Source organism: Frieseomelitta varia, unplaced genomic scaffold, assembly GCF_011392965.1.
Source record: "Frieseomelitta varia isolate USP_RPSP 00005682 unplaced genomic scaffold, Fvar_1.2 scaffold_254, whole genome shotgun sequence".
NCBI lineage: Eukaryota > Metazoa > Arthropoda > Insecta > Hymenoptera > Apidae > Frieseomelitta > Frieseomelitta varia.
In genome coordinates, this window is record NW_025109984.1 from 1 (window position 1) to 16,298 (window position 16,298).

The 16,298-nt window shown below is 32.7% G+C and overlaps 1 protein-coding gene and 1 long non-coding RNA gene across 5 annotated transcripts in view; one reads left to right on the plus strand and one right to left on the minus strand.

Annotated features, from left to right (window-relative positions):
• The first annotated feature begins 2,453 nt into the window (after positions 1-2,453).
• LOC122528626 (leishmanolysin-like peptidase) overlaps positions 2,454-16,298 on the plus strand; it is a 110,639-nt gene continuing 96,794 nt past the window's right edge. For 2 of the 4 annotated variants that reach the window (XM_043653946.1, XM_043653947.1), the window contains exon 1: positions 2,454-2,576. In XM_043653946.1, coding sequence (XP_043509881.1) covers positions 2,561-2,576 — 16 coding nt within the window. In that variant the 5' untranslated portion in view covers positions 2,454-2,560. The remainder of the gene's footprint in view (positions 2,577-16,298) is intronic. The other 2 variants (XM_043653948.1, XM_043653949.1) reach the window with 1 other exon arrangement.
• On the minus strand, positions 11,467-15,532 carry LOC122528628. The gene is made up of 4 exons (XR_006306627.1): positions 15,521-15,532; positions 12,834-12,843; positions 12,578-12,585; positions 11,467-11,592 (listed from the first exon to the last, which is right to left on the minus strand). It is a non-coding gene; the product is annotated as an uncharacterized LOC122528628 (long non-coding RNA).

Here is a 16,298-nt window from a genome sequence, read left to right on the forward strand (position 1 = left end):
ATCCAAATTTAGTAGATTTTTCTCTCACAGAATTATAAGTTTCAACATTTAGGTTTAGATTAGGTTAGATTCGAATATTAATGCGAATCACTGTATATACAAGACAAACTAAAAATATGGAATGAAATGAACCCAAGTTTATCACCAAAATTTAGTAGCATTTTCTCTCACAAAATTATAACAGTTTCAACATTCAGGTCAGGTTTAGATTATGTTAGGTTCGTATATTAATGCGAGTCATTGTGTATACAAGATAACAAACAAAAATCACTTTGACATTTCAATGAAAATTTGCACCGAATCAATTAAATTTTTACCGAACGCGCGATTGTAATAAACACGCTGTACGATCATTTCCCAAATTGGCGCGATCGATCGATGACAGTCGCCGTTACATCGCCGCTGGGTGAAATTCACCAAAGTTCTCCGGGACGCGGATAATATTTTCGCCAGGTCAAAATATTTTATATATATCGATACGTGTTCTACACGCGATAATTGATCGCCGCTAATACCAGACGCGACCTCGACGCTGAATCGACGTTGCGTGTGCGAATCGTATAGAATTTCTCGACGTGTCCGACAACCGTGCAAATGTAGAGTGCAATCTCGTGCTTCCAGGAATCACAATTTGCGGCGAATGTTTTAACCAGCGGTTTATCGCTGGAAACGGCCAGCTGTTGGAACGATGGCTAATCATTGTCGGCGAAATACAATTTTTCCTTTTAAATATCGAATGATTTATTAAAAAGGCGTGGGATCACCTCGTCTTTCAGTTGCGAAATGAAATAAATCGTGCGTTGTGTGAATCGAAATTTCGTTTTTTCGGGTCAGATTATGAGCTCACGTATGTATGTATATATATATATATATATATATATATATATATACAGGATGAGAAAGAAAAGTTTGTCCTTGGATATCATAGATGAATTTCTGCACCTTCGATTTGATGGAAATACATGTAAATAACCTGCCGCGAAATTGACTAACTTTGAATTTCAGGGTCAAAAAATTTTTTTGCATCGTATTCTACTCATCACTCCAGTTCTCTTGCAAAAATGGCGAAAAAGTTTCTTGATCATTCAACATTGCAAATGCGTCCGTTTTAACAGCGACTTTATGATTCTAGACACTCTGTTACGTCATATTTATATTTCAAATGTTTCATAATGTGAACGTTTATCATTTAAGACTTGCACTGATTCTGCAACTATGATAAATCAAATATTAGTTAAACCTAATACGAAAATTACGTCCAGAATCATAAAGTCGCTGTTAGGACGCAGTGTTAAATTATTAAGAAACTTTTTTGCTATTTTCCAAGGGAACTAATAGATTGCGACTTATGGTTCCTTGGAAAAGTTTTGTGATGGGTAGAATACGAAAAAAGAAAAAAAAAAAAAATTGACCTTGAAATTCAGATCGAAGGCGTAGAATTCATCTGTGATAGCCACGGATAAACTTTTCTTTTTCACCCTGTACGTATGATTTACGAATGAGAAATTAAAGAGAGACAGAGAAAGAGAGAAATTGATACTGTTTGATTTCAATGTCAAAAATTTTTTTTGCATCGTATTCTACTCATCACTCCAGCTCTCTTGCAAAATGGCAACAAAGTTTCTTGATTATTCAGCACTGCAAATCCGTGCGTCCTAACAGCGACTTTATGATTCTAGACATGTCTATATTACGTGATATTTATATTTCATAATGTGAACGTTTATCATTTGATTATTGAGACTTGCACTGATGCTACAACTATGATAAATCAAATATTAATGAAACCCAATACGAAAATTACGTTTAGAATCATAAAGTCGCTATTAGGACGCAGTGTTAAATTATTAAGAAACTTTTTTGCTATTTTCCAAGGGAACTAATAGATTGCGACTTATGGTTCCTTGGAAATGTTTTGTCTTTGTGATGAGTAGAATACAAAAGAAAAAAAAAATTGACCTTGAAATTCAGATCGAAGGCGTAGAATTCATCTGTGATAAACTTTTCTTTTTCACCCTGTACGTATGATTTACGAATGAGAAATTAAAGAGATTGAGAGAGAGAGAGAAATTGATATTGTTTGATTCGTTCTTGTAAGAATTTCGGATTCCATTCGAAACGTTCGCAAGTTCCAAAGAGTGTAGAAACTTTGGAATAGATTCAAAACCCTTTCACGTTGCGAGTGAATTTGAAACTTGGAAACTTTTATCCGTTTGTTTCCCCAATCGATACGTGTATGCATTCTCTCTGTCTCTGCTGATTGAAAATGTGACACCGGTATACACGGTGAATAGAAAGAAGGGTTCATAATTTTTAGGGTAGACAGTACTCGTCGAAACATGAAAAAAAAAAAAGAAAATCCTAATAAACATGGGTCGAAATTGTTTCAAAGTTGTAAACAATTTTTCGTTTTGAATGATAATAATTTCTGTTGAAAACGCCAATTGATCTCATTTTTCGTTTATTGTTTCGCAGATTATTCACGGCGTTCACATAGAGCCGGCACACGAAGTGAAGAAACGGAGTATCAGTCAGCCAGTTCGAATCCTCTTGTCGTACGATGAAAGCGTTTACAGGTAAGTTTATCATGCGATTTATTAATACAGGGTGTCTCATTTGAACTGACACTCGAATTGAATTTTCACTTAAATTATTCGTTATTACTTCGGAAGGAAATGTTTCGAGTAAAATTTTTGTTTCGAGGTGGACATCTCACCTCATATGCCACGTGTCATATGTCACACCTTATGAAAACGAACTTAGGTCAAAGTAGAAGCCGTATTACTTTCAAACGAGACCAGATTTAGATACGTACGGCTTTCTTTTTTTTACAAAGTTACAAAGTTGCAACAGCTTTTGTTACAAAGTTACAAGTTTCTTTTTTTTACAAAGTTTGAAACATCCTTGGTTTCCAAGGTCATCTGAAGATTATCACTTAAATACATTCGAACTTATTTTTTCATCCGCTCACGAAGTGCAATAGAAAAAGGTAAAAGTTGAAGAAATTCGCACAAAAAACAAATTTTACTCCAGGATATTCTTCTCTCGAAATCATGTAAATCATGCTACGAAACTTTTTCATAAGAAGCCAAACCTAACCCAAACCAAACCCAACGAAATAATTGACACGATTTGGAATTTTGAGGAAATGTCAAAAGACTCGTAGGATCACTGCAATTTTTTTTTTTTCTCTTATTAATATGTTAATTCCAAATCTTTTCTACCGATGCAGAATGTATTTGAGACAGTGTCGAGAACAGTGTTTGATTTTAATGAGAGCCGCGAGGTATACAGCTATACTGTCGAGAACAACATGAAAGAGACCAACTTGCTCACTTACTTGAAATTAAAACTGCTTCGAATTAACGTTTCTGTGCTGGATGCTTGTCCTTAGAATTCCGTGAAAAACATAGAAACTGTAAAAGATTCTCACGCCCCGCGTATCGATATGAACTTATTACTCGAAGAATTGTCGCGTGTCGGGAAGATTTTTCACTTCGAAAATAGCACGTGTTCTGTGTCAGTAATTTAAAGAAAAAAAAAAAAAAAAACGATCCGACGATTTCGCGTGGAAGATACATGTTCGGTGAAAAGCTATACAAAGGCAGACGTATGATATACGGTAATTAATTCGTTTATTTCGCTTTTCTACGGGCGCGCGTGATTACTTTTCACCGGATTGCACTTTTTCCATCGATTGAAAAATGCATTGAACGTTGAATAAACATCCCCGGCTGTGTACCGTGCGTTGAAAAAAACCCTCTCTCTCTCTCTCTCTCTCTCTCTCTCAAATCATTTTTCGAATTTCGCCGACAGTATAAAGTTTTCAAGGAGAAACGGGATCGATGGGGTTTTCTCTGCATTCGAACGTTCATGACCGAAAACGTTCGTTAACAATGTTTGGCTAGAGATATCTGAAACACTTGTGCATTGGTTGTTCTACAGATATTAAGTTGACCGAAAAATAATTGCGTTTCCTTTTTTTTTTTTTTTTTCTTTTCTAACGGACGTAACATTTTTTAATTGCTCGCGATGTAATTCATGCTTAGTAAAAAAGAAAACTATAAAAGAAAGTAACAACGAAGATATGTATAGAGTAGACAAACATCATTTCCTGCTAAACTAAATTTTATTACATATTTAGAAAAGAAAATTTTTTTTTCACCGATCAGAAATACACTGATTTAAGTTCATGTTTGAATTTAAAACTAATAAAATTAGTTTTCTTTTTTTATATTATATTATTTATTTTTATATTTATTTATATCATATTATTTATTTTTATATTTATTTATATTATATTATTTATTTTTATATTTATTTATATCATATTATTTATTTTTATATTTATTTATATTATATTAAGTGGCAGCTGCTTTTATCTATCCTATCATTACGATACACTGTTAGACTTGTTTCAAAAATTCGCGCGCCAGCACATTTTAAAATGTGACTAATTTCGTTTGAAATTGACTGAAAGATTGCAAAATGGTCAGTATGTCGCCCGAAATAAATTTTTCCTTCTTTCAGTTGCACGAAAAAAAAAAAAAAAAAAAAAAAAAAAAAAAACAGGAAACGCAATTACTCTTCGATCAATCTAACACGTAGGTTGGAAAACAAACGATACAAGGCTTAAATACAGTGAAGATATTGTGAATACACGTCTCTAACGTTGGGAGAAACTAGGCTGAATGAACGATAGAAACTTACGAAGTACTACTCAGAAAGTTTCGCCATGGTGGCATTTAACAACTGCAGAACTTCCGGCCCGAAAGTTAAAAGTTAACTTCGTTGTGACTCCTGGCGGCGTAAAAGCGCGTCTCACGCAGCGCACATTTCGTTCGCGACTGTAGCCGCAAACTTCGCTTAACAATTTGCGTTAACAGCTTTCGATTATTTATCTATTTATTTTCGTTCTTTCCTTTCTTTCGTCGCTGCGTTAAAGTAATCGTGGCAGGAAAGAGCTGACAGTACTTTACGTCATTTTCACTGTTACGTTGTTCAATAATTGACCAAAGCTGACGAAATTTTGAGAAAATTCTAATTCATTTTCCCTATAATTTAATATACTGTAAATTCTAATCGAGAAACTATCGATCTTTGTTGTTTGAGCAAACGTACCTAAAACTGACGACTGAATCTTGCCATTTCAACTGTTAATATCAACTCACAAGTAAAATAACCTTACTTTCAGATAACATTTCGTTTCAATTACCATGTCGAGTATTTTCAATTTTCTCGCGAGCGAGAAAAAAATTGATAGCGATAGACTTTGAAACTTGAAGGGGCACCAAATCTTGAAAACCAGGCACGCGACTTTTTGTTACGTGGCTGCGAAGGTTCATGGATTCGGCGATTTTCCGTTTAATTTTGCGTTTCGGTAAGTTGCGCGGACGGTGTGCACCAAGTGTGCATCAAGTGTCGTTCGACGTATCGATCGATACTGGCATAAAAGGCGTACCTCGCGATGCATCTACGCGAAGTATCGTGCGCGCGATGCATGGATCAATTTCTTCCGAGACACTTCACCGTACATCTCCAGTACGGCACTTTACATAGAATCTTGGCTGCGACACAGAGTCTTTGCATCGATGTAGAAAGAAATACAGAAGCTTCGTTGCTACGTACCGTTTCCGGGCGAAGGCGTCGCCGTCACATCCGCGCCCTAGTCAATATCCTCCACAGTCTACTGCTGCCGGATACAAATAAGACGACCAACTGCCGTCAGAAATTGCGCCACGCGAGACTTTTGTCTACGTGTGTTGCTACGGCGTAACGAGATATCGACGTGCGCGGGCACATACAGACACACGGACGAGAAACGACGAAAAATTTGAAAGAAACGAATCCATCAGAGCTCTGAGCTTTAAGCTCCGTTCTCACTTGCTCGAAATTAACCAGTTATGGCCCGCTGGCAACTGGTTCGCGGACCATAACGAGTGGCCGAACAGTACACAATAATTCGTCGCTTTCTTCTTCTTTTAAACTCGTCGGTATGATGTCACTGGAGAAATAGAAATTATTGAGAAGTAATAAACTTATCATTCGTTTTGCTTGAGTTACATTTAAATATTTATATTTAAAGTATATTTAAGGTATATTTAAACTATATTTAAGGTATATTTAAAGTATATTTAAATATTTATATTTAAAGTATATTTAAAGTATATTTAAATATTTATATTTAAAGTATATTTAAAGTATATTTAAAGTATATTTAAAGTATATTTAAATATTTATATTTAAAGTATATCTAAAGTATATTTAAATATTTATATTTAAAGTATATTTAAAATATATTTAAATATTTATATTTAAAGTATATTTAAAGTATATTCAAATATTTATATTTAAAGTATATTTAAAGTATATTTAAATATTTATATTATATTATTTTTATTTAATATAATTTATATTTATATTTAATTTAAATATATAAATAAAAATATGTAAATATATAAAATAATTAAAAACATATAATTAAATTATATTATTAAAAATATATAATTAATTTAAATAATTAAAAATATATAAATATATCAGTTTATATTTAAATATACCTAAAATTGAAAATATCCTGAAAAATGTTGCAACTTGGGACAGAAAATTCTCGTCGTGCGTGGCACGTCATTCCAAGACAAGAGGTTAAATCCTTGTAAACGTTTGAATTGTATTTATATGGATGATATGAATCGATCTATATTTAATAATGAATAAAAAATGATCAAATACAGAAAACGCGCGCCAACGAGATCCTCCATTTTGCGTTTCTTTCCGTAAGGAAAATGTCGGACTTGGTCGACGACGTCAGCGCCTCCAACATTCGTTTGGCGTAACAATCGTTTAATATTATTGCTTCTGAAGTAAATTATTCATTATTCGCAGACCAAAAAAAGGAGTGATGTTAAATCCAGGAAGGAAAACGTTAAGAGTTTTTCTTTGGCGCTAGAATTTAAGGGAGTTCAAAAGTGAGGTTAGGTTTTGACGCTGGAACAGAGAAGAGAATTCAGAAGAAGTGAGGTTAATCGATTTGCTTAGTAAGCAAGTCAGTTGGAGAAATAAATATATAATTTAGAAGAATTCGAGATGTGAATTCAATCTTAGAGAAATGAATATTGATAAGTCTCGTAACGATCATCCCTCGTTTACGATTATTCAACAAACGGCGAGTTCTTCACAGCGGCAATCCCACAATCGCAGATGTCTGCCGAGTTTGCCGAAACAGCGGCAAGAAGAAGCGTACTTTTTACGCCGACGCGCGAAAATAAATACGTTCCGAGTTAATTAACGAAGCGAGGCCAATTTCCCCGTGAATTACGACGAGACCAAATTTTCATTCCAGTTGTCCAGGAACTATCGTCGGTAATTAATCGTGTTTCCTCGTTACCGATAATTAATCCCGTGTCGCTCGTATCCAGTTGAATAGAAAATAAAAAAAGGAAAAAAGAAACAGAAAAAAGACCGAGAGAGAAAGAGAGAATCAACCGATAAAGCCGATAAAGTCGGGCATCTATCGATATCGACGGAGCACGGCCGTTCGGCGTTCTCTCTCGAGAGATCGGCCGTGGCGTCCAATCGAATAGAAAGCGTTAAAAATTTCCGTCTCGCGGACGAAAAACTTGGGAACGCGCCAGATGAACCGCGCGCTGTCTGCGTGGCCTTATTCAATTTGCAATTCACTCTCCCTCCCCCCGTCGTCGGCGGGACCGTCGACGATATTTGAAAAGCCGTCCACTTCGTCGGCAATGGATCCAAGCCAAATGTTTGTATCTGATCGTGGGACGGATACACGTGTGTTTCGATTAGCCACGGATATTTCGTATAAACCGCGTCGTGGACGACGGGAAACAAACAACAATCGGCCCACGTGGAAATAAATGAGACTAAAAATGTAACGCAATTGAAAAGTTGCTCCTGATATATAAAAAATACTTGCGTCTTGAAGCACAGTTTCGCATTAATTCTCGTGCGAGTTAGGAGGAGTTTAGGTTTGTTTAAAATATCGCAGGACAGTTGTTTCTGCGCAGAATTGGTTGTGCTGAAAAGAATTCATTTCAATTAGTAGTGAAAGTAGATATTGATCGATTGATACAGTAAGGCAATCTTTTTGTTGTAATATTTCACGTCAGAAATGACAAACAATACTTTCCAGCCACGACTGCAAAGATTATTATTATTCATCCTCGTTATTAAATAATTAATAAATTAAGTTTAATTAATCTCCTCGTTAGGAGAAAAATTCGAAATTCTTCGGTCGGTTGAGACCTGGCGATAAGTTGACGTCTAATTTGCAAGAAATTTCACAGAAATGAATCGACAATTCGCGCGATTAGGAAAAATTGAAGTAAAATGAGAGCTAGAGCCAAGTCAAGTATTAAAGTTTCAATCCTCCCGCGCGAAAGATCTTTCATTAACAAAAACGGAAAATTGTTTAATTACTTAGGACAGAAGATTGCAATAGGGAGAATATTCTTTTGAATGCTTGTTTAATTAAACAGAAGAAAAGACTGTTTATTTAGTTTAGTATTATTTTATTTAGTTTATTCAGTTTATTGATCTTAATTTAATTTATTTAGTTACCATTAGTTTATTTAGTTTAGCTTTTCCTGCTGCATTCGTTTCCCGACCGATTTCTGATGAAAATCCCGTGATTCGACACGCCGCTGTTGTGCACCGTCTTTCCCTTTGCGAGATAACTTCAAAATTTCGACGCAGTCGCTGTTACATTCAATCGAGAAATCGCGAAAAATCTATCGGCGGCACCTATTCCGAACAAGCCCCGAAGGCTTTTACCTCCATCGGATTTTTAACAGGAAACGTTCTTTAACAGGCAACGTGCCTGTCAACGTTCGTTCGGTTCGTTTCGAATTTTTTTTTTTTTTTTCTTTTTTCGTCCTCGCCGAACGACGTACCTATAAAAGTCGCTGGAAAGTCTCAGGGCAAGTACTGATCAGAAAAATAATGTCGTTTTCTCTCTTTTTTTTTTCACTAAAATGAAAATTTCTGATGAAAATTTCATGGTTACAGATGAACATCAGTTTGTTCAGTGTACCGTATGTGTTGTTTGTTGTGACTGACTAGATTTTCAATGGTTGCACGAAATTCGAGATACGCTTACGAGATGATCTTATGTGTCATCGTACTCTCGCCGTGACGAGCCCTATTGAAGAAATTTTAACAATATTAAATTCTCCATTAATATTATTCCAATATGAAATATAAGATTAATATTTAATTATTAATACAATTAAAATATTAAGATATTTGAAAGAAGGTATTCGGCTAATGCTTCGAAACATGAACATTTAATGAACGCTGTTAAATCATTCTACCACTTCTACTAATTGTCATAATTATTATACGAACTATCCTGTTAAATATTTTATTTTAATTTTATATCATTTCATGTTGTCTATATATAAAATATATTATTATATTATAACATAAAATATATATATGAAATATATTATTATATTATAACATAAAATATATATATGAAATATATTATTATATTATAACATAAAATATATATATATATAAAATATATTATTATATTATAACGTAAAATATATTTTTTATGTTATCTACACACATATATATATAAAACTATCCTGTTAAATATTTTATTTTAATTTTATATCATTTTATGTTATCTATATATAAAATATATTATTATATTATAACATAAAATATATGTTTTATGTTATCTATCTATCTATCTATCTATCTATCTATCTATCTATCTATCTATCTATCTATCTATCTATCTATCTATCTATCTATCTNATATATATATATATATAACTATCCTGTTAAATATTTTATTTTAATTTTATATCATTTTATGTTACCTATATATAAAATATATTATTATATTATAATTTAAAATGTATATATAAAATATATTAAAATATATTTATAAAATATATTATTTTATTATAACATAAAATATATATTTTATGTTATCTATATATATATATATATATATATATATATATATATATATATATATATAAAACTATCCTGTTAAATATTTTATTTTAATTTTATATCATTTTATGTTATCTTTCATCAGTCAAGTATCATCACATCTGTACAGTGAAATGTTTGCTTGCGATTTTACTTTTATTAAAATGACTGGAGAAAACAAAGAAAACTTGATTTGCGAAATGTGTTAATTTGAAGTGGAAAGTCTGTAATATTATCGATATTATCTCTCAGCTCTTTCTCTGTCGTGCAACTTTTGATCGAACAACCAAAAAAGCGTCTTAAGACTTTCGAGCGACAATGTAAGTTGCGGATGATTATCTTTCGCGTCCCTTTTCGTGAAACAAAACAATTCGCGTTCGTACTCGGCGTATTATATATTTTTTTTCTCTCGTTGCGCGGTCGTAAATTAATATAAGCTGCTTCAGCACCCAATTTATTATTTCCCACTTTAAAAGTAATGCCTCGCCACGGAGAAGCGCTTAACTACAACGCTTGAGACGCCAACTTTCGTCTTAAATGTCGGCCTATAGTCTTCGACTGAAATCTGCAACTTCGTTAAACATTCTTGCAAATTCACGTAAATTCTCCGATCATTCTATATCGTGCTGAAAGTTTTTGTTTGAAATGTGCATTTATTAATTTATTTCGATATTTTTTTCTCTACGTTTTAAATTAATTGAGCGTCGATCGACATATACTGCTCTCGCTGTACCAGGCTAGTGCCTCTAACCAACAGATGTTGTGGGCGTAAATCAGTGCGAGGAGATGACGATTCCCGAATGAATTAGAGCGTCAACGACGCATGCACGTGCTATTCGCTTTCCAATTGCTGGAATTGAAGAGCTCCGTTGCTGGCTGGGAGGGGACAATTTGAATTAGTATACGAGACAAAATGCACGGAAAATCGAAGTATTTGTTAGGGATCCTTTGTACAAAGCGTTCCATTTCATATTGAGAACGTGCGCTTGCCTGTTTGAAATACCATTTCTTTATTGTGAATACGCTATTTCGTAGGAGTATATTTATAATAAATTCCGTTCAACTCTGGGAAAAGTAAAAATATTTCTATTTGACCTGTTTCAAAAATCTACTTCAATGAAACAGTTATTTGACAATAATATTTGTGAGATACTTATTTCTTCGTGTAAATAATATTTCAAACAAATATATTATTTGCTAAATATTCTGTAATGGAATACAGTTTTTAGTTATAATTTTACTTACGATGCAATACAATTTAATATTTACAATACATATAATTTACATACAATATAATTTAATAATATCATTCTACTAAATATTCGCTCGAGGAATTAATCACAAAAATTCACTTCTCCCGTGATCGCGATTCTTCCCAATTTTACTGCATAATTGATATAGAAATTTCCAAAATTAATAATATATTTTGAATAATTATAGAGAATGGTAAAATAAAAATTCAGTTCATTATAAAATTTCTTAATAAAATTAAAATTAAAATTAAATGTCCAGAAATTAAATTTGATGATAATCGAATTGATAAAGTTCAAGGTCGAATAATTAATCTAATTAATTCAATAATTACTATAAAATATATAAGAGGTTTAGAAGAATTTAATGGAACTAAATGTTTTAAAAAATTAATTGGAAAATTAAATAAAAAATCTTAATGATCATAATGATAAAGATATTGATAAATTAAATAATAAATGTCTTGTTGAAGAAACAAATATACGGAAATAATCTAAAAAAATTTATAACTATAATAAAAAATATTAATTTTGAGAAAATTATTATATTAGAAATTAAGTTTTTATTTATTGATATAGAAAATTCTTTAAATAATATAAAAATAAATTTATTTAATGTTATATTTAATCAATAATTATTAAAAAAAAATAATTAAAGATATAATAATAAAAACTCAATTAAATTGAAATTTATAAATAAAATAAATTGATGGATCAAATCTTTCAAATAAATTTATTAAAATTTATTAAAATTAATTTCATTTTAATATAAATTTTTTATTTAATTTAAAATTAATTATATTAATAATAAAATACGAATTTAAATTAAATAAAATTATTATTAATATTGATAAACATACAAAAAAATTATTAATCAATAAATTGGTATTATTTGTGGAATAGAAAATTAATTTTTATTTACTTTAAAATGACATTTTAATGTTATATATGTATTAACTAAATTTTCCGAAATAAATAAATCATTATTATTATTTATTTAATTAATAAAATTAAACTAATTTGTTCTTTCTAATATAATAGGTATAAATCTATGATTAATTCCACAAATTTCACAACATTGACCAATAAATAACTTCTGCCTGCACGCGAGAAATCCAGTCCTAATACTGTAGAGTCGCCAAAATAAAATAAAACAAAATAAAACAAAATAAAACAAAAAAAAAAAAACAACAAAACAAAACAAAAACTGGAAGGCCTAAATATACCAAGAAGATCGTATTCGGGCATCTGATTCGGGTTCGATTTTCGCTGAAATTGAAATTCACGGTGAGGACAGGAGGTTACAATTAGACGTTGAAGTCTCGGACCTAGCCTTGGTAGTTAGGTAAAGCGTCAACAGAGCGCGCTGTGGTAGCAGCGGCAGAGGCGTAGGATTGACGCCGTCGGTCGTTTATAAAATATTACCGTTGCGCTTGGTCGTTTCTTTTCAATGGGGAAGGGGGTGGCGGCTAGGGCCTCGCGCGCGTGCGATTTCCACTCGTTTTCCAGCGTCAAAGGGGTCGGCCTAATTGGCCGTTTACATTTCCGCGCGTGCAATTGTACATTGGCCATCCGTAGGCTGTCTCGCTTCTCTCGCCGGTTTGCGTCGCCCACTCTGAACTCCCTCTCGTCTTTCATCTCGCGTCCCTCCGCTGCTGGCCTTCGTTTTGGTCAATGTTTGCGCAATGCTGGCGCAATGGCAACTGTACCCGAAATGCCCCCGAGCGGCATCTCGTAAATTCAACCCGGCTGTTCTCCGCCATCGTAAATTAACCATAATATTCATATGTGCTTATCGGCACTGTTAATTACATCGCGTACGCTTCCGCAAGTACCGTTTCGCAACTGTTAATACATTATGTCGCGCTTTCGTTCGTTTCATCGTGTCCTTTTTTTTTTTTTTTTTTTTTTTTTTTTTTTTTTTCTTTAGTTTCGCTGCGCCACGGAGGACAAAAATCCAAAAGTGACTCGCGCAGCGTATGTACTGTACCTAACGAGAATGTAGAATTGCTTGGTAATTTGGACTTGGTAGAAAAGAAAGATCGCCGGTCTCGTTTTACTTGCTACTTCACATCTATAGTTAGATAATCGTTGAGTATTAGAAAATTCAAGAAATCATTGTTCAACTTTCGAATTCAATGAATTGCGCGGCAAGTTTTAAGCGAGAGAGAAAGGTTTCGATGGTGAAGATTTAAGTCGATTTAACCACGAAAGAGAAAATTTCTACAATTTTCCACGTGACACTGTATGGTGTAAAAAAAAAAAAAACGAAATCGAAACGACTATGGAAGCAGAAGCTTTGCACTTTAAAGTAAGGCCAAAGCACTTCATTGTTACACGAAGTGATATGAATTTAAATTATCGAGCAAGCTGTATCGAATCTTTCATCGTAAATGGCGCGATTATTTCAATAACGTGATAATGGCTGACAGTGTAACGTAACATTACACAGAATTCAATTACCTGCGAAAGACATTGTTTAAGAATGAAGCGAGACTTGAGTAAGTAATGCCTTTTAAAGCAATTTTCGCTGGAATTATCTACGTTATTGGCGTGTCTCGGAGAAGGTACACGTGTACATTTAATTATAAAATTTAATAAAACTTGCGACGACGTTGGTTACATCATGCGCAAACGTTAGATCTAACACAAGGCGCCCCAGGCATTTGAATCGTTTAAGCGAGTCAACGTACAGTGACTCCCATTAATACTTAGTGCGGACGCTAAATATTGAAACTGTTATAATTTCGTAGAAACTTTGGACTCGTTTTACAATTTCAGGTCACGTAGCGAAAAGATTTTCTTCTCGAAAATGTTATAAATTGTCATGGCGTTTGTGTAATAACATTGAGAAATATTTTCTATGATCAAGTTTATAGTGGATTTGAAAATTGAAATCACTCCTTTACAACTAATCTCGAAACGTGTGATTTTTTTTTCTTCACTATTTTATTAAACTTTGAGTACGAGTTCCACCACTATTTTCTCTTCAACCTTGAAACCTCTTGAAACTTGCTATACGACAAAAATTCGAGAAATCCTGACATTTTGTTCCAAGCCGAATGTTTTATCAACGCTTGACAAAATGAGGACACTTTTCTTCTCAGAAATTATAGAAATGCAAAATGAGTGAAAAAGTTTTTTTGTAACTAGGGCCATCATCACAACGACTCCCCCAAAAAACTTGACGTATGATCTTTTATTGAACTTTCAATATTGAACTATTGAACTATTCAGTAATACTATTACTATTCAGTAATTCTATTACAATATTCAATAACTTTTCAATTATTACTAAAATTCAATAAATTGGCAAAAAAGAAAAGAAGTTTCAAGGTAAGTTTCAAGAGGTCGTTGTAAAATAAAGACTTGAATCTTCAAATGTTCATCATTGATTCCGTCGTGACAAAAATTTTTCATCCACTGTGACAGTTTATAACTATATACTCAATGCTATATACAACTGATACTATATACTATACACTACATGCAACTGATACTATATACTATATACACTAACACTGATACTATTACTATATACTATACACTATACTGATACTGTATACTATATACACTACTAACTGATACTATATACACTAACACTGATACTAATACTATATACTATACACTATACTGATACTATATACTGTACTAACTGATACTATATACTATATACACTAACACTGATACTAATACTATATACTATACACTATACTGATACTATATACTATATACACTAACACTATATACACTAATACTATATACTATATACACTAAATTATATATTATATACTATACTCTACATACAACTGATACTATATACTATATACACTAAATTATATATTATATACTATACTCTACATACAACTGATACTATATACTATATACACTAAATTATATATTATATACTATACTCTACATACAACTGATACTATATACTATATACACTAAATTATATATTATATACTATACTCTACATACAACTGATACTATATACTATATACACTAAATTATATATTATATACTATACTCTACATACAACTGATACTATATACTATATACACTAAATTATATATTATATACAATTTATAACTATATGCTCAAGTGAGAAGAAAACTGTTTTCGCTCTGCTGTCTGTTGCACAGAGTAAAAAAAAAAAGAAGAACATATTAATACAAAATGAAGGTACGTTCGAAAAGTAGGAGTTTCGTGCTTTAAAACGAGCCCAAGTTTCATCACCGCGCGTTCTTCACGAAAATTGTAACCGTTTCAATATTTAGTGTTCAAATATTAGTGGGTACAGTCAACGATGGGTCAGCCAGCGAACAGCGCCGGCGGTCAGCTAAACATAGAAATTTACTCTGAATGTTTTCCATCGTATTGCGGAAATAGCGATAGCAACGCGGCGGGGATGTTTGAAATGGAATAGTCGAAAGGAATAACCGAGTGTGAAATAATAATTCATCACGTGGACGAGATGGTCACTTTTGTTTCCCTGTCGACGAAGAACGGTGTTTCGAATTTCGCGCGCGTTCCTCTCCAACCGTGACAGAGGCAATTCAGAAGAAACTTTACAGGTTTTTCTGGTACTTTTTCAAACGTCAATAAGAAGTAATATAATGGTAGAATAAAATAGTGTTCCAAGGAAAAGTATAAACAACGTGAAAAATTCTGAAATTCTTCCACATTGTAAAAACAAGGCAAGAAGTTTTAATAATCGTTGCCCGATGATAAATGTAGGTACATCGAAATGGGATCCCCGAGTTGAAGATAGGAATTGAAATTGGTGGAAATTGCACTACTTTTCGAGCCACTCATAACTCTCTCTCTCTCTCTCTCTCTCTCTCTCGACTTCAACGCCTTTCACATCTAGCTAATGAACAAAACTTTCACATTGCTTTCTTCCTTTTTTTCTTTTTCTTTTCTTTTCTTTTTTTTTTTTTCAAGCGATAACTTCGTAATGAACTTCTTCGCCGATCGCTTTATCGCGCGGATGTCCCGTTAAATATTCAGATATTTTTCGAGACAGCAACGCCACGCGAGTTGGCGATTTTTCTGATTATACCGCCGGAAATATCG